The sequence below is a fragment of the Aquarana catesbeiana genome, linkage group LG11 (genome assembly GCF_042186555.1).
Source record: "Aquarana catesbeiana isolate 2022-GZ linkage group LG11, ASM4218655v1, whole genome shotgun sequence".
Classification (NCBI taxonomy): Eukaryota; Metazoa; Chordata; class Amphibia; order Anura; family Ranidae; genus Aquarana; species Aquarana catesbeiana.
The window spans coordinates 98,327,969-98,347,918 of record NC_133334.1 but is presented as its reverse complement, the minus strand read 5'-3'; the positions used below and the strand labels follow the sequence as shown (position 1 = coordinate 98,347,918).

At 42.1% G+C, this 19,950-nt stretch overlaps 1 protein-coding gene across 5 annotated transcripts in view; it reads left to right on the top strand.

The window, feature by feature from the left end:
* Positions 1 to 19,950, top strand: part of LOC141112209 (mucin-5AC-like) — a 251,901-nt gene that overhangs the window by 103,007 nt on the left and 128,944 nt on the right. For all 5 annotated transcript variants that reach the window (XM_073604809.1, XM_073604807.1, XM_073604808.1 and 2 more), the window contains 5 exons: positions 2,560 to 2,698; positions 8,527 to 8,637; positions 14,787 to 14,856; positions 16,844 to 16,978; positions 19,740 to 19,904. In XM_073604809.1, the coding sequence (XP_073460910.1) occupies positions 2,560 to 2,698; positions 8,527 to 8,637; positions 14,787 to 14,856; positions 16,844 to 16,978; positions 19,740 to 19,904 (620 nt within the window). The remainder of the gene's footprint in view (positions 1 to 2,559; positions 2,699 to 8,526; positions 8,638 to 14,786; positions 14,857 to 16,843; positions 16,979 to 19,739; positions 19,905 to 19,950) is intronic.

The window sequence follows — 19,950 nt, the reverse complement described above, 5'->3', positions numbered from 1 at the left end:
GCGATGTCGCCGGCCGGAGCTGTGTAATGAGACCGCTGCAGGGGCTTCGATCTAAGGCGAGTATTTTTTTTTGTGGGTTTGCCACATTGAAGGCAAACCTTTGGATAGAGTAGTTAGGGGGTAGACCCCAATCAGGGGGGCTCATGCATTCTAATTGCCCTGATCACTAATGTCATGGGGAATAAAAGTGAAGGTTGCCATCAGGACAAGAATAGAGGGGAAATCTTCCAGTGGGGACAGTTGTTCCCATGACAGTTGTTTAAGAGGGGATTTCCCTTAGTTTGGAGGGTTATCCTCTCACTACCTATCGAGTATACAGGACAGGTAGCCGAATGCCAAATTACATTATCAGAATCTCAGTCTCTTCTATGAGTTTCTCAGAGGCATAAGGATATTGCAGTCCATATTCTTGGGCAGCTTTCTTTTTCACTGTCTGCTGCAGGCATGATAGTTCAGCCAGCTCCTGCACTCAGGAACTCAAAATAATCAGGTGGCTTTTTTACAAAGGATATGGTAGAACTTTTCTGGGCTTGAGTACAGGCCGCAGTCCATGAAGTTGAAGCACTAGGGTGATCTATAGGTAAATCTTCCAAATTAACCCTCTGTATCCCAGGGCTGGTACAGACAGAGGTAGTTTAGGAGCAGGCTTTGGAACAGTAGTGGCAGGGATCACTGCACCCCCTACTCTTCCTCATGGAGACTGTAGGAGATCCAAAGTCTGATTCCCTCAGGGTCTCTGGACACAAATACTGGGGCAGAACTCACTACACTAGCAATGGTAGTAACCACATTGTCACACCAGATTTGATGGTGAATATCTTCCCAGGTGCAAGGCTTGCTCCCTGCTTCTTTTCCTTCAAGTACTCTACCAGACCTTGACTGTGCTATAGGATGCCTGACCATATCCCAGCATGCCAGAAGCCCTCAATGGAGAGGATAATGGCCTTAAGAGACACTGCTACTGCCAGTACTCCAGTATACTCTCATCACGTTAGGGGATAGGTTTTGCAATAGTACTCAAAGTTCAAACAAATGGTCACAATGGTGGTCAAGCTGAACGCTTCATACAATTTTCTAAAGCAATACCCATGATTTCATACCTGCCCATGGTGCACAGGGCTAGGCTCCTTCATAGTTTCATCTGCAGGCCTGTATCTCCACGAGATACAACTAGACTGCTGGTAATGCCAGGCACATTTAGCTTACTAACTTTCTGTATAGGAGAGATATTAGCTGTTGAACAGCCACAATGTAAACATGCAACACAAACAGTTCTTTCACTATAGTATACAGAACAGCTCTATAGCAAGCAGGGTATGATGGCTTCGCTCTTGTTCCCCAACACTTTGGCAAAATGAACCCTCAGGTCACATCTTAAGTGACAAATGCTAGGGATCTTTCTCTTTCAGTAAAAATACACTTCATGATAAAAGAGTTACTCTTCAACCTTTACTGTTAAATCCACAGACCCATATTCGCCAAATGGCCAAAATAAAAACTAAGTTTTCTGTCACTTGCTAAGCCTAACCACAGCATAAAAATCTCATCAAGCCCATCGTTGGGAGCCAGAAATGAAGCACTACTCCTTTCAGGGCAGCGTGGAATGACCCTCAAAGTGATAGGCTGACATCTCCTAATTTCCTAGTACTTACTGAAAATGCCCAATATTGGCTGACTAAGGCTTTTTAGGTACTTGATTTAATTGAATGAACATTCCATGAATAAAAACTTTCCAAATTTGTTTGTACAAATTATGAAACTAATTTATAAATCCATGAATATATAATACCCTGATGCGCAAACCAAACAAATAATTCAATTTAGGGTCTTTACTTGAGGTGAGAAGCTGGGGCACACTTGTGAAGGATTACGGATGGTGGAGGAGATTGTGACTACACATAAGGATTGAAGCTTGTCTGCAATTTTGATCACTGCACTTTTTATTGCATGTCTTGCTGACATTGAAGATTTTGTTTGCACATACACATTTCTTCACTTTTATGAATTTTGGATTTTTTTTATGGATTTGAAGTTTACATATATAATCAATTGCACATGCACTTGTTTACACTGAATATTGACTTGAAGTGGAATCTATTTACCGTAATTGATTTTTTGATTTGTTTATGCATTATTCTATTCACAGTTATTGAGCGCCACATATATTATATATTATAATTTATAAATCCATCATCTTTACAAAAAAATTACACATTAAAATATTGTTATAGACAGTCTCTCTTTGCAGAGAATATCAAATGAGTATTTGACCTCCCTTATTTAATATACAATATACCATACTTAGTCCAAAGACAGCATTCATTAAATTGTCATGTTTGTATTGTGCAAAATTCTCTTCTATGCATGAGCATATTATGATTTCTGTAGGTGTAGGGAACAAGCAATATGAGTGCTATGTGGGTGAACCTGTGTCAAGGTTATCATCATGTAAACTGCAGAGATATGAGACCTCATCGTAGCTGGTTGACAGTAATGAAATAATATACTGTAATTACATAGTAGAAAACAGTATGACTTACATCACTGCATTTTCTTCAGCACATGTTCCAGAGGGAAGTGGAACTGTAAAGAGCTACCTTGCAAGGGCACCTGCTCAGTTGTAGGAGGATCACATATTACAACCTTTGATGGATTCCATTATACTACCAATGGGGACTGCAGTTATGTCCTGGCAAAGGTAAGAATATTAATAAAACAAAAAAAATCTAGAAACATAATAATCAATAATAAATTAAATATGGCATGGGCTATGTCCTCCTTTATGTACTCTTTTGGATGAGGTTGATAAATAGGACAGCCAAAAAACTGTAAATTGCATTTCTTGCCTATTTTGTTCCTTCCCTAGGGTGACAATGCTTACTCACTGTACCTATGGAACAACAGTGTTGTCTAGGACAGGACTACAAACACCTCCTCTTCTTCTCTTCTCCGCAACATAGAGGGGAGTGTTCTCCACTCCTCAGAGATAGCAGGGAATCATTTTATGGATAATAATGTGAAAAAACACAAGGAAGGGAGGCGCCTCTGGGTGTAGTATAAAAGGCTGTTTTAATTGTTAAAAGCAATGTACAAACAACTCACATTTTAGTAGTGTAAACAAAGCATCTAGGAAGCCAGAGGAATGATCCATCATGGGGCAGTTCATCCAGTGAGTCACAGTGGTGCTGGCAGGTCTGCGTGTAGCTCCTGGTATACCGCTAATGCCGGCCGCGGTGATGATGAAAATCCAGGTGAGGCTTGGAACGCAGATGGAGGGCAAGCGCACAGGCTGTGACGTCAAAGGGCTGCGACGCGTTTCTTGAGCGTACGGGCTACGATATTCTGGTAGCCGCGCTCCTTCATCAAGCTAGAGATAGATAGTGAGACTGGCTTATGTAGAAGGAAGGGAGGGTCGGGGGAGGAAGAGAGGAGGGGGGAGGAGGGGCCGGAGTGAACATGGTAAGAAACAAATGTGATTTCATCTAAAAACAATGGACAATGGATCAGGACTGAAATGTTATTTTACAGAAATCTCTTTGAAGGTATTATAACGGGAAGAAGGCTATAGTTTGGGATATCTATATAAATATGGTCAGCAAAAATAAAAATAAGAATAATAGTGATGATGATAATAATAAAAAAAAAAAATAAAAAAAAAAATAAAAATAATAAAAATAAAAATAGGAGATAAATAATGATGATAATAAACAATCATTATTTAAAAATCATTATTTAAAAACATATAGATGAACAGTCATTATTTAAATCGAAGCCCAACCTACAGACAGCTCTACCAACTGAGATACCCCCATCATTAAGAGAATTATCCTCTTGTGCTCCATTGTCCATTGTCGGCCACTTCTCCCGCTATTATACCATCTAATGTAGATTGCCCTATACCTTCTCCTTTTTTAGTGCTCAGTCCTCCTCTGGCTCCAGCCTCCCGAAAAAGAAAACTCACAGAAGAGGCTGCAGAGGAGGACGAACCAAGAAACAACAAGAACACACCCAAATGCCCCAAACTATAAAAATATTTAATTTGTCCTCCTGTACCCTATCCCATGCAGACCTGTCCCTTTTGAGCCGTGGATTAAATTTTGCACCTACAAATAAACCCAATCCCTTTACTCTCTTCAAGGATCTTAATAGCTACATTCGAAACCTCACTTTGAAGAGGCATTTTCATATTCAATCTGAAAAAGAAAAAAACACCATCAGTAATTGTAACTCTACTCTTCCCACCTCCATCATAACCTCATTCACATCAAATTCAGAACTGTCTTTTGATATTGATGACCTTGATGTATCCATTAGTGATGACTTGGTGCTTCGATCACTTTCACAGCACCTCATGTCATCTCCTCCTATTGTTCATACCACACTCAAGCCCAAATCCATATTTTTTCCTACCCAGTCAAAAGGCCCATATATAGAAGCTTTTTATAGAGTTGTTTTTGCAGATCTTAAGAAACTCTGCGAACCCACCTCTGCTTCTAAATCCACCAACTTATCATCCTCAGAGATAAAAGCACTTGACCAATTAATCCACAATGAAGATTTGAATATCAAATCAGCAGATAAAGGGGGCGGTATAGTACTCCAAAATAAATCTGATTATTTGAAGGAGTCATACAGACTATTGTCTGACACCACAACATACGTCAAACTCACCAAGGACCCCACAGCCGATTATGCTGCAGAGGCTGATCTATTGATTTCCGCTGCCCTCTTAGAAGGTATCATCACCAAAACAGAGAGTTCTTTTTTGCATAAGAACTTCTATCAGATACCTTACTTTTACCACCTGCCCAAGATCCATAAAAGCTTACAAGACCCTCCGGGCAAGCCTATTGTTGCAGCGATGGACAGCGTGACGACAGGCTTTAGCCTATATATAGACCAGTTCCTGCAACCTATAGTATCCCAACTGCAATCATACATTCGTGATGGCATCCACCTTTTGGAACTATTGTCACCGTACAAGTGGGAGCCTACTTATGTTTGGCTCTCACTTGACGTGTGTTCACTATATACTTCCATACCTCACCATTTTGGCCTGATGGCTTTAGAACAGTTTTTGTCTTCTGATCCTCTCATCAATATGCGCCAGGCAAAGTTCATTGTGGAAGCCACCAGATTTTGCCTGACGCACAATTACTTCTCGTTTAATAACGAGTATTACCAACAAATACAGGGAACAGCTATGGGGGCAAATTTTGCCCCCTCATATGCTAACTTGGCCATGGGTTTATGGGAAAACAACTTTATTCACCAAAACAATCCCTTTGCAGCCAATATAATATTCTTTGGGAGATACATTGATGACCTGATAATTATCTGGGATGGAGACACTAAGCTGATTACCAATTTTGTCCAACATTGTAATAACAACCCGTATGGGTTGTCCTTTACGTCAGCCACAGATCCCACCACAATAGCCTTCTTGGATCTTGAACTAGGACATGAAGGTGCCAATATCATTACCAGAAATTACATCAAGCCTACAGCGGGGAATTCCTTTCTACACTTCGAGAGCTGCCACCTTCCAAAATGGATCACGAACATCCCAAAAGGACAGTTTTGCCGCCTTCGGCAGAATTGTAGCAAAGATTGTGATTATGCCGAACGCGGCAAAACTTTAAAAAGAAAATCCCTTGAAAAGAAGTATCCAGAAGCCCTAGTTGAGGAGGCCTACAACCATTATTTGCATGGGAAGCCTCCTAAAACCAATCAACCCCCACAAGACTGTTCTAGCAGGTTTATCACTACTTTTCATCATAAATACAAACACATGGAAAGAATTTTGGAAAAACATTGGGGGATCTTATGTCAAGATCCCCACCTAAAAACCTCTCTCCCTGTTCGCCCAAAAGTTATCTACCGTAGGGCTCCGAATCTAAAAACTAAGATTGCACCAAGCAAACTAAAATCCACCCCAGTCACACAACCAGGACCCACCCTGATCCCCCTGTTGGGCATGTACCAATGCCGTAAGGCGTTATGTAAAACTTGTAGGTTTGTCCAACATGGACAGAAGTTCTTCACCACCAAGGGCAAGACCTATGATCTTAAGGAATTCTTCAACTGCTCGTCGGACTTTGTCATTTATGGCCTAACTTGTCCTTGTGGCCTAATCTATGTAGGCCGAACCATTAGGACCCTTAGACAAAGATTCGGCGAGCACAGAAGACTAATTGAAGGGGGCACTGACCCCCATAGTGTCCCAAGGCATTTTGCTATGGCCCACCAGAGCTCCACGGTGGGCCTTAAAGTTTGGGTCATCGAACAGATTCCCAGATCCCTCTCGGCCGCAGAAAGATTCAAGAAACTCTGCGCCCGCGAGACCTATTGGATTTACACCTTAGATGTACTCTCGCCTGGGGGTATAAATGAGAGCATTGAGATCGCCACGATATTATAAATAAACTTATTCTTTAGCATATTTCTATATTGCACTATGATCCTGAGAATACCTCCAAATAATCGCCCTAACTCAATAAATATTCTCCAAATAAACATTTAAACAAATACTTGCCTTTCCAAATTAAGAATGCTCACCCCCCCTTTTTTTTTTTTTTTTAAATAATGACTGTTCATCTATATGTTTTTAAATAATGATTTTTAAATAATGATTGTTTATTATCATCATTATTTATCTCCTATTTTTATTTTTATTATTTTTTTTTTTTTTTATTTTTTTTTTTTATTATTATCATCATCACTATTATTCTTATTTTTATTTTTGCTGACCATATTCATATAGATATCCCAAACTATAGCCTTCTTCCCGTTATAATACCTTCAAAGAGATTTCTGTAAAATAACATTTCAGTCCTGATCCATTGTCCATTGTTTTTAGATGAAATCACATTTGTTTCTTAACATGTTCACTCCGGCCCCTCCTCCCCCCTCCTCTCTTCCTCCCCCGCCCCTCCCTTCCTTCTACATAAACCAGTCTCACTATATATCTCTAGCTTGATGAAGGAGCGCGGCTACCAGAATATCGTAGCCCGTACGCTCAAGAAACGCGTCGCGGCCCTTTGACGTCACAGCCTGTGCGCTTGCCCTCCATCTGCGTTCCAAGCCTCACCTGGATTTTCATCATCACCGCGGCCGGCATTAGCGGTATACCAGGAGCTACACGCAGACCTGCCAGCACCACTGTGACTCACTGGATGAACTGCCCCATGATGGATCATTCCTCTGGCTTCCTAGATGCTTTGTTTACACTACTAAAATGTGAGTTGTTTGTACATTGCTTTTAACAATTAAAACAGCCTTTTATACTACACCCAGAGGCGCCTCCCTTCCTTGTGTTTTTTCTATAGATTCTGGAGCTTGGTTTCAGTTCCCTGGAAGGCAGCCCTGCTTGTGGACTATACACTTATCCCTTTTTACATAGATTTGTTACATGGACTTTTAATGGACTATTCATGCTGATTTTTCCTTTTTACATTGCACATGTATCTTTTAACATTGTAGTTTCTAAAATTGTTTGCTGCCTATTGTGATGTTGCTAGATATTTTCCAGTTTTTTTTTTTTTTCCAGACTATTCATGCTGATTTTTCCTTTTTACATTGCACATGTATCTTTTAACATTGTAGTTTCTAAAATTGTTTGCTGCCTATTGTGATGTTGCTAGATATTTTCCAGTTTTTTTGCGCCTTTTCCTTGTACATTTGGATAATAATGTGGCACAGGCAAACAGCACAGAAAGTTATCAGCTGACAAGATTATTACAAGATCTTTTTGCACTAATTGAACAGATTTAAAAAAACAGTTGCAACTGTACAGTATATTTAATAAACTAAAAGGGAGCAAATAAGAGAAGTTCATTGTTAAGGTTCACATATGCATTCAGATTGTTGCTATCGGGTAACTGTAGTAACATCAATATGCTGCACCTATGTAAACATTCCATGGAATAGCCAGCAATAGACTCCATGGGGTGAATCAATTTAAAAGTTTCCATTTGGTCTTACTAGATACCATGGCCTTTTTATTAGGCTGTAAAGTGATACTCTAATAATTATATATTTTGGGTGATAAAAGCAAGAGAGGGGAGAGAAGAGCCAGGCAAGTCCCAGTACAGCAATATAAATTTATTTGAGATAAAAAAATAAAAAATCATCAATGACAAGATTGGATTGCACTCACATAGTGCTCAGTGGATGCGGGCTTGCCAAGTCCAGGGAGAAAACAGAAACCTCCAGTATGACCCTAGAATGGTGAGCTGTGAGCGCCGTTGGCAGTGGGGAGCTGGAGCCTCGAGGGACCTCAAGGGGACGGCGGCTGGATAATTTGGCTTGAGGGTGATCTGGAACTGTAGACCAGGGAGCCCCCTACCACTGGAATCGGCCAATCAGAACTCGTTTTGGAAGCATGGCCCCGCCTCCTTCATCATATATTTTGGGTGATACTTTATATCCTTGCATTGGGCAGTCTTCAGTCTGTAAAGGCAAATAACACAGATATCCCCATGCACATTATGAAGCTTTAATTCTCTATTTTCTCATGTATTGCAGCACAGCACTGGTCATGACTTTGTGTTACTGGGAGAGTTACGGAGATGTGGAATCATTAAGAGCAAATCCTGCCTTAGAGGTGTAGTTCTGGTATTAAATGGAGGGGAAACTGTAAGTATGAGTGTGAAATATCAGCTTGTTTAGGTGACCCTCAGCTGTAACCCAGAAAGAAACATAGGCCCATCCCATCAAGGCCAGATGAAGTACCAATTAATATCCACTAAAGTAGGTCATTGTACTACTGATCATAAGGATGATCATGAGAGAGCTATCTCCTGGAAGACGCTGTATAACACAGTAAGGCCAATGCTGGATAAAAGGCCTGAGCAAGATGTGTCCTGCCTTAGCATGGTCAGACATCTTTGATGTGTTATAATTAACATGGGGGCCAGTGGAGAAGAGCACGTACCTTGGGTGAATTTTAGATGGTTCCTGATGAACGTGCCAAAATTTAAGCCATGGGTGGCCCTATCAGCAACCCCCTGCCCGATATCCTTCAATCTGAAACTTGAGGGAGCTGGGCAGAAAAAAATGTCGACCAAACAGCAGTTGCAGCCAATCATGTGCAGCCACTGTTTGGGTGCCGACTGTCAAAATACAATAGCTGGCACTGCGCATTTGTCCATTAATGCTGTTCGGCATGGATGGGGGAATCAAAAGATTTTTCTCATTCAGCCCTCAGAGCTGAACAAGAGAACTCTTACAGCATATTATCAGCTTAAAAGTAGGAAAGCGCAGCTGTACATAGATGATCCTAAAATATCACTAGCAGATAGCAAAATAAATTTCACAGTGGAAGCCAATGACTACATGTTGCAGCATTTACAAAAAGCTGCTGGGTGTCACATGTGTGCATTTTTATAGTTTAAATATTTTTAATGGATTTTAAAAGTATGACAAGATGTGATTATACATCAGACAAGTCAAGATAACATGTATACAAATGATACAGCGGCATAACTCTGCTAGGTAACAATTTTTACGCTAGAGATTCACCATACAGTACAATAAAAGTAATTGACATCTCTTGGATTCGAAGAGTATATTACCTGAGTCACCTCAGACCCTAGTGATGGGTACAGTATCTTAAGCCATTTCCACTACCAGCACCCCCAAATGGGATCATACTGTGCTGGGGAGAGGAAAGGGATCCATCTTCTAAAGGCCTAAAGGCGGAGGAATACAAAAACAAAACAACAAAAGAACCTCGGGAACAAGAACTAGCAAGCTAGGCGTTTAACGTTTAACAGTCAAAATTGGTAGTGTAAGTCACTCTAGCAGTGATGCTGCTTAGTTGAGAAAAAAAAAAGGGAACTGGTTTTATAAGCAGGGACCAGCTACCTAGGGAATAAACCACATGTGTGCATTTTTGAGGCATTGTTCTATTTTCTATTAAATAACTCCAAAACTTTTTTAAATTAAAGTCAATACCATTGTTTTCAAACTGTCCCCTGAAGCTGACCATAGTGATTTCATAAATACCCATACAGCTTTCAGGACATAAAAGTTCTATTAATCTATTTATTGGAATGTAACTTGAGATTGGAGTAGACACTGATTGTGTAAGTTCCTAGTTTGTTTTTACATTCATTTTAATATCAGATTTTCTTTTTTGAAGGTTTTTTATTTTTGTCAGTTGTACCTTCCTTTGTTACCTACACTATATTGTCAAATAACAGCTTCAACTCTTCTGAGAAGGCTGTCCACGAGGTTTAGGAATGTGTCTATGGGAACGTTTGACCATTCTTCCAGAAGCGCATTTGTGAGGTCAGGCATTGATGTTGGACGAGAAGGTGTGGCTCGCAGTTTCCACTCAAATTCATCCCAAAGGTGTTCTATCGGGTTGAGATCAGGACTCTGTGCAGGCCAGTCAACTTCCTCCACCCCAAACTCGCTCATTCATGTCTTTATGGACCTTGCTTTGTGCACTGGTCCAATCCAGGGCCGGATTAAGAACATCATGGGCCTGGTGCTGAGGATTATGGTGGGGCTTTTTATTAAAAAAAATAAATAAAAAAAAATAATAATTAAAAATGCAAACAATTTTTTGTTATTACAAACTAAATTAAATAGAGAGAGGGAAAGGGGATGAGAGAGGGGTGAGGGGTAAGGGAGGGAGGATGAGAGAGAGAGGGGGGATGAAAGAGAGCGAGGATGCGAATGAGCATGTGTGGGAGTGACACAACACAGCCTGGTCAAGGCAAGTGACCCAAGGCACAGAACCAGGAAGGAAGACAGGGTGAAAATGGAACAAAAGTGTGCCCATTCTAGAGCTGGTAACATTGAGGATATTAAATATCATTTTAAAGAACAGTTTTTGTGTGTAAGAGGCATAGGGAAGGAGTATGGATAGTATAAAAGTCGGAAGTATGTGCAGGTGAGGGAGAGGAATGTGGAGGGTATAACAGTGGGCACTATGTACAGGAGAGGAGTATGGAGTGTATGCCAGTGGGCAGTATGTACAGGAGAGGAGTGTGGAGGGTATGATTGGAGCAGTATGTACAGGAGAGGAGTATGGAGGGGATGATAGGGGCAGTATGTACAGGAGAGGAGCGTGGAAGGTATTATGAGGGTGGTATGTACAGGAGAGGGGTGTGGAGAGAAAGATAGTTGGCAGTATGTACAGGAGAGGAGTGTGGAGGGTATCACAGTGGGCAGTATGTACAGAAGAGGATTGTGGAGGGCATGACAGTGAGCAGTATATACAGGAGAGGAGTGTGGAGGGTATGTCAGTGGACAGTATGTACAGGAGAGGAGTGTGGAGTGTATGACAGTGGACAGTATGTACAGGAGAGGAGTGTGGAGCGTATGACAGTGGGTACTATGTACAAGAGAGGAGTGTAGAGGGTATGACAGTGGGTACTATGTACAGGAGAGGAGTCTGGAGGGTATGACAGTAAGCAGTATGTACAGGAGAGGAGTGTGGAGGGTATGACAGTGGGAACTATGTATAGGAGAGGAGTGTGGAGGGTATGACAGTGAGCAGTATGTACAGGTGAGGAGGATGTAGGGATCTGGGAAGGAAAAATGTAAAGGTTTGTGGAAGGATGTTTAGGGACTGCGTTGTGATTAAGCGGCCATACATGAATTGAAATCAAGCCAATTAAGCAGAGACCAGCCATAGTCAATCTATGTATGGGCTAGCTGGTTGTACACAAGTCAATCTAATAATCGACTTGACTACAACCAGCCTGTCAGGTTTTTCCCAAACAGTCAGTGGTGTCAGCTATAGTTAGCAACACTGATCATTGTATTCTGTGGGTAGGGAAGGCTCCCCACTAGCAGAACACAATAACACTGTGGGAATAACTCCCCCATCCACAGGTCAGCAGGTGAGAGGGTTTGTGAGAACAGGCTAGGGAGAGAGGTCTGTCAGCAGGGGGGTGTGAGGTGGTCATGGAGGGATATCAATCAGCGGGTGGGGGGGGGAGTAATTGGGAGTGATATCTTTTGGAGTAGGGTCTGTCATATGCAGGTTGGGAAATGGTCACCTGTGATATAAGTTGAAGGGAGGTGGCCAACATGGAAAGTGGCTGGGGAGTGACCTGGTTGGTGGTGAGTGTGAAATGGATGATGTGATTCAAGTTTCTTTCACATTTGCAGTAATGCTTACTGCCCTCTGAAAAGTGATCTGTGGTGTATTGCTTTTCAACGAGTGGTATAGCAGCAGCTGACAGGCGTTCATGAGGTGCTACTGCGGCCTCCCTTTTTTTTTTTACATTGCTGAATGGCAGTTTTACATTGTTGGACTATGCTGCTACTGCGAGCGAGTTTGACAGGCGGTGCTGCCTGTCAAACTCTGTAGGCTCCAAAGATATTCATTAAGCTCAGTGCCTCTGACAAGAAGTGAGGAGAAGCATTGTGAGCTCATCCTCTCAGTCTGCTGCAAACAGAGTGTGCCAGCTTGTATTTAAACTGGCCGCTCCGTATGTAGCTTCTGACAGGCTGCGCAAGGAGCCCCGTATCTCCAGAACCATAGGTGAGAGGAGCCCCAAACTTTGACCAGTAGTGGGGTAGACCTTCAGCTACCTACCCCCTAAATTTGGGCTCTATGTGACCCCTGGTCGCCGAGCCCTGACCCTCGAAGTCAATCATTTTATGTATTTTTTTGTTGTTTTGTGATTTTTTGTTTTTATCTAACTGGGCTTAAGCTAAGGGGCCTGGAGCTGCAGCTCCAATAGCCCCTATGTTAATCTGGCCCTAGTCCAATCATTGATTGGAGGGGAGAATTATGGTGTGGGGTTGTTTTTCAGGGATTGGGCTTGACCCCTTAGTTCCAGTGAAGGGAACTCTTAAGGCGTCAGCATACCAAGACATTTTGGACAATTTCATGCTCCCAACTTTGTGGGAACAGTTTGGGGATGGCCCCTTCCTGTTCCGACATGACTGCAAACCAGTGCACAAAGTAAGGTCCATAAAGACATAGGTGCACGAGTTTGGGGTGGAGAAACTTGACTGGCCTGCACCGAGTCCCAACCTCTACCCGATAGGTACTTTCAGTGCACTTTCAAGTGCCTTTCGTAAATAACCCCCTATGTGCCTTTAGTAGAAGAACCCTAAATATTTTGAGAAATGATCGTGTCATAGCACTGTTTTACCCTCACTTGTACATTAACTCTTATGCCCCGTACACACGGTCAGATTTTCCGACGGAAAATGTGTGATAGGACCTTGGAAATTCCAACCGTGTGTAGGCTCCATCACACATTTTCCATTGGATTTTCGGACACACAGAGTTTGAGAGCAGGCTATAAAATTTTCCGACAACAAAATCCGTTGTCGGAATTTCCGATCGTGTACACAAATCCGACGGACAAAGTGCCACGCATGCTCAGAATAAATAAAGAGATGAAAGCTATTGGCTACTGCCACGTTTATAGTCCCGACGTACGTGTTTTATGTCACCGCATTCAGGATGATCGGATTTTCCGACAACTTTGTGTGAGCGTGTGTATGCAAGACAAGTTTGAGCCAACGTCCGTCTGAAAAAATCCTAGGATTTTGTTTTTGGAATGTCCGATCAATGTCCGACTGTGTGTACGGGGCATTAGGGTCTGTTCACACTGCTCTGTGGCCCAAACCGCTGCTGCCCACACAACATTTTGGACTGCAGAGCTGTGCGGCAGGGGGAGGTGTGATGGGCAATTTATCGCATCGCACTTGTAACGAGCCCCTTGCTCGCTCGGTTCTACTCTCCCGACACTCCTCTGCAGCTATAGCATCAGATTGCAGATCGCACCATCTGATTGCTCGGTCATCCAATGCTCCGGGATTAGAATTACAGCTATGTGCCGTTCTAACCCAGTTGTGATAGCTCAGAACAAACAAAAGGCAGGCTGTATGTAAGTTCAACCAGGAATCTCCTTTATTGCAAAATACAGGCTTTTATACACTAAAAGTGGAGGTGCAGACCTCCTGCTCATATTACTCTAACAATACAGCTGTAACCTAATTAACCTAATTAACCTAATTAACATGAGCTAATTAACTAATCCCTTTAGACAGCCTAGATGACTCAGACATGACCTTTAGGCCAGACTGGCCGACTTGTAGTTCAAAAAATCCAATCAACATTATCTCAATCAACATAGACTCTTCTTCACACAATAGCAGAGTTAATTAACACAAACAACAATGGGGATCTAATGACTCTTAGATCCCATACTATAGACTTATTTACAATACACATTTTAGCAGACAACAGACAGACAGGTGCTGGAATTTACATCAGCATCTCCTAACAGTATCTGTCCCAGCATTATGAATCAGCCACTATTCCAATATGGCAAATCCAGTGTCCCCAGAGTCTGTGTGTCCTGGGGGACCAGGACCCGAATCCACAGTAATACCACCTCAAGGGTCCCCAGGCATACAGCTCACAAAGAGCACTGTTCCCCCAAATGCAAGGGCCCCCGATCGATCGGGAGGAGCCTAGCATACAGTCCCCTCCAAAAGTCTCTCTCCCGGCTAGGTCTGTCACAGCACTGCTTTCTTTTTTTTCATGATGAAGCATATAAACACTTCAGTCATACACTACATTTGCTGTGCAATGACATGGAAGACCATACAGTGGGGTGCGGTTTTATGTAAATATGTTTCATAATATTGCAGTTACCTAATTTTCCATGGGGAAAAAAGCAGGTGACTGATCCTAGTGTGAATGAGCCCTAAAAACTGTTTTTTTTTTTTTACGAATACTTTGCAAAAAGCACTCTTCTGAAACCAGAAAACGTTTTGATGCCTGAATGTCTTATTTGCAGGTAGTGAATATTAAAGAAAATTGTGCCGCCTATCTTAATTGGATGACCATTCAACTGCCTGTTTCAGTTGGTACGTATGGACACGTCTGTAAATATTAAATGATCCCCAACTCAGACAACACTAGAAAAGGAAGAAGGGAAAAAAAACCCAGGGGCTTAAAGGAGAAGTACAGCCAAGTTTAGCTGTACTTCTCCTGTGGATCACAGGAGTGCAGTTTGTTCTGCACTCCTGTGACCCATTTTCAGCAGACAGCTGAAGTCTGCTGTCGGCTGACTTTACAGAGCTGGTCCAGGCTCGTGAAAGATCGCGACCATATGGACGGCATCTGCCCACATGCCTGGACCAACACCCGGCTCAGCCTCTCAGCATGCCACTGAGAGCCTGAGCTGGTGGCTCCCGCCCCCTCTACAGCCCAGCGCTCCAGTGAGCGAGAGGGGGCAAACACTGAATGCATCCAAGATGTAGCTGCCAATGAAAATATACAGCAAGGATCAATATTATTTATAAATGCAAGGCCATTACATACTTAATATTGAGTAGGCCACACTTACATCACATATTGCAAGGGGAGCACATGTCCAGGTATAAGTAGTACTTGCTGAATAGCTTAGTTGAACCGAGGTAGAGCCTATCAGGCAGTATTACAGATCATGCTTAAAGAAAAACTCCCATAGCCAAGTACAAACCACACAAAAAATGGCGTCATTTATTCATAGAAATCTGTGAATGTGAAAACTACAAGTACCGATAGCCTTTGCAACTGTCAGCTTGTAGCTCCTAATGAACTATGAGGGCGCTGTTGAGCTGAGTCTAGGTAGTTCACTGAGCTTCCTGTCATTGTGTAACTGTTTGTCATATCATAGGTAATGAGGCGGGGATTAGTGACACAATGCTGCTGGTGTTCCTGCTGGAGCACACACTGCATGGTGTAATAGACTGGTCACTGGAGGCAAAGCAGGAGAAGGAAAAGGGAGGACTTCCTGCTTTCCCAGGGATAGCAGGATACTTTTCCTACTACCTCTACCCCCACAGAGGCAGCAAAAAGCACAGGAGGACAATAAGGCAGAGGTTTGGGGTGCTGGCTGTGAGGAGAAGGAGGAGGAAATTAGGTAACTTTCCAGGGGGGTGTTTTATCCCTCTCAAAACCTGCTAGTTGTCTGGCCAGCATTGACGATAATTTGCTAATTCAAGAAAAGAAGAGGACTACGATGTGCAAGGATGAAGGAAGTTGTGCTAGGGAATAATTCTTCCTGAATATGTAAAATTTGCTACAAAGTTCAAAGACATATTGAAAGTGAATAAAAAACATTTAATAAGAGAAGCTTTGGAATTTAAATGATCTCTTTTATTTGCTAAAAAGTTATTAAAGATACAGTATAATCCTTGGATCCCTTCATCAAGCTTCTTACAATTATACAAATGTATAAGGCCCCCGTTCACACCTGAGTGATTTTCTATTTAAAACGCTCATCAAACCAAATCCTATTTATTTTAATGGCCCCTGTTCACATCTGAGCGTTCTGTCGCTTGGAGCAAAAGGCCTGAAGCTCAAAAAAGTACACAAGCTTCTTTTTGACAGATTACAAGCGTTTTTGGCTCCATAGACTTCAATAGAAACTTACTGTGTGTGTGAGTGTTTTACGAGCGTTTTATGAACATTTTATAAGTGTTTTACAAATGTTTTCTGCTCAAATAGCAGCTCTCCAACCCTAATTTCATTTCCTCCCCCTAGTGCTTTCTATTGGCTAAACAAAAATGCCTGAAGCTGTAAAACGCTTGTAATACGCTTTTAAAATGCTTTAAAAAAGCCTGTAAAAAGCTGCAAAAAAGCTTAAAAATAAAACGCCAGTAGATCGATACGCTTAGGTGTGAATAGAGCCTCAGGCTTGATCTAAGGCATCCTGAAAGCTTGCTGTATTCGATGAGAGGGTCTCTTTAAGCAAATTATTCAATATCATTTGGGCTACAGTCAAATAACAATAACCCCATGTCTTAATAACCTTGCAGAGGAGAGCCAGTATTGCATTTCTGACTAACAATATGTTTTCTTTCACAGCCAATTTGACAATTTCTCAGCCTACATCATTTTATCTGAACATTAAAACGGTTGGAATGTCTGTCATGGTTCAGTGTGTACCAGTAATGCAGGTTTATGTTGATTTGGATTCTTCTTATGAACATCAGACTTGTGGTAAGATATTCTTACACTTAAATTGATATTTCACTGGCTGGGTACTGGTACATTAAAGGTCCATGCACACTGGAAAAAAAACGCCAGTGTTTTTGGCAGAAAAAAACCGCTCATATAGAATGTATTTGTACAGGCCCCAACGCGGCCCCGTCTTCGGAAGTGGGAAAGAGGACCTGTTAAAAACAGGTCCCCATTCCCCCCTCCCTTCTTAACCACTTGCCGACCGCTGCACGCTGATATAGGTCGGCACAATGGCAGCGGTGGGCAAATGGCCGTACCTGTATGTCTGTACATCCCCCTTAACTGGCGGGGCTAGCGGGCACGCGTGCCGCCGTGTACAGCATGACCATGCCCGTGGGACCTGCGGACTCAATGTCCGCCGGTCTCCCAGCGATCGTGTCACGGAGCTGCAGAACGGGGAGATGCCTATGTAAACAGGGCATTTCCCCATTCTGCCTTGTGACACGACAGAGATCACCACTCCCTGTCATTGGGAGCAGTGATCTCTGTCATGTCAGTGGTAGCCCATCCCCCTCACAGTCACTTCCTAGGACACACTTAACCCCTTGATCGCCCTCTAGTGTTTAACCCCTTCTCTGTCAGTGTCATTTACACAGTAATCAGTGCATTTTTATAGCACTGGTCGCTGTATAAATGACAGTGGTCCCAAAATAGTGTCAAAATTGTCCGATGTGTACGCCATAATGCCGCAGTCATGATAAAAATCACAGATCGTTGCCATTACTAATAAAAAAAAAATTTAATAATAAAAATGCCATAAAACTATCCCCTATTTTGTAGACGCTATAACTTTTGCGCAAACCAATCAATATACGCTTATTGCAATTTTTTTTTTTATATATATATATTTTTGGGGGATATTTATTATAGCAAAAAGTAAAAAAATATTGCTTTTTTTTCAAAATTGGCGCTCTTTTTTTGTTTATAGTGCAAACAATAAAAACCGCAGAGGTGATCAAATACTACCAAAAGAAAGCTCTATTTGTGCGGACGTAAATTTTGTTTGGGTGCAACGTTGCACGACAGCGCAATTGTCAGTTAAAACTATCGCAAAAAGTGCTCTGGTCAGGAAGGGGGTAAAATCTTCCGGGGCTGAAGCGGTTAAGGGGGCAAATGTGGCACCAGAGGGGGAGGGGGGCGTATAAGTGGAAGATCCACTTTTGGGTGGAATTCCGCTTTAAAAAACGCTATTTATACAGCCATTGCATGTTTGTTTGTTTTTTCAGTCTGTAAAAGCTCCTCTGTGTAAGTTTCCTGAGTCCATGCACAGATAGGCATTTACAGGCATATTGCAAAAGAAGCATTTACAGGCAGGAAAAAAAAAAAAAAAACATGCATTCTTAAGAAAAGCGTTTTAGCAGAAAAAAAACACACTAATGTGAATAAATGATAGGCTCATAAAACGTATGTGCCGAAATACATTCCAATGGATAGAATAAATTAATATTATAGCCAGTAAAATGCATTTACGCTCAAACACTAGATGCACATAAAAGCATATAAATGTGTGTGCATTCTGCAGATTTTAGCACATTTTTTATGACACATTCTCCTGCCAACAGTTCTGTTGTTCAGAGGGGCTTTTTCAGATGACCTGTGAGTATGAGGCCATAGACTGAAATTTGTATTCTCACCAATGAAGGCTCAAGATGTTACAACTATGGTAGTTAGGGCTCTTTCACACGGGCGGACTCCGGTTCTGTTCGCTGATTCCCACTGAGCAGGCGGATGACAGGACACAGCCTGCTTTCCTCTATGAGTGGTCGGATGTAAACGGACCACCTGTCCATTTACATCTGTCTGTCATCCGATATGCCAGACGTATGCGAAATTGATCCCCCATCTGTTTTTTTTTAGCAGATAGGATCAGATTGGATGTCAGCGGGTGTAAAGCCTCGTACACACAATCAGATTTTCGGACGACCATTCGTCCATTTTTTGTTGCATGCTAGTCTCATGTCGAAAGTTAAGAGGTTACTCACCATGCAAAAATTTTCGTACGACAGAATACAACATCAGAAGTGACATAAAGTGTTGAACAGTTTTTTATGTATTCTTTCGTTTTTGAGCATACGTAGTCCTGCTCTTATGATTTTTTTCGTACGAAAACCGCACTAATTAAACAAAAATCGGACGTTGAGTTCAAATCCGACAAAAATTTTATAGTCTGCACATCCAGCTTTTGTCTGACAAAAAAACGGAATCCCCTGTCGAAAGCACCATACTAACGAAAGTTTACTTCCGATTTTCGTATACTGTGTATGGCCCTTAAACCGACAAATGTCCATTTACATCCGCTGCTCCATAGAGGGCAAAGAGTTTATCTTATTGGGTCTGCCTAAAAAAAAACTGGCAGGCCAACCCAATCAGTCTGTCCATGTGAAAGGGACCTTATAATTAGTGTTGGGCAAGCAGTTTGGGATGAGCATAAGTTTGAGCCGAACACCCCCGTTCAGCGAACACCCACATTTTCGGGGTGGTCGGCGGGATGTTCAACCAGCAAGTGCACAGTGAACAGCTGGCAGTTGTTGAAGAGCAGGACAGGAAGCCAGCTGCCGTGTCCTTAACAACGGATGAGTCATCAGTTGTCAGCGGACTTCACTGCTAACAGCTGAATGAAACCCATTGCCGTCAATAGAAAAATTTGAGAAAAAAAAATGGCGTGGGGGACCCCATGTTGACTGTTTAGCATACTATAGCATTATGAAAACATCTTTAATAATATCATTATATGTTAAAGGTCTATGCGGAAACTACAACAAAATCCAAAGTGATGACTTTAAAGCTCTGAGCGGAGTCATTGAAGGTACTGCTGCAGCTTTTGTTAATACCTGGAAGACTTTAGCCACCTGTCCGAATATCAAAAACAGCTATGAGGACCCATGTTCACTCAGCGTGGAAAAGGGTATGTAAGGTGAACTAAACATGAAAGCAATGTGAACATGTTGTAT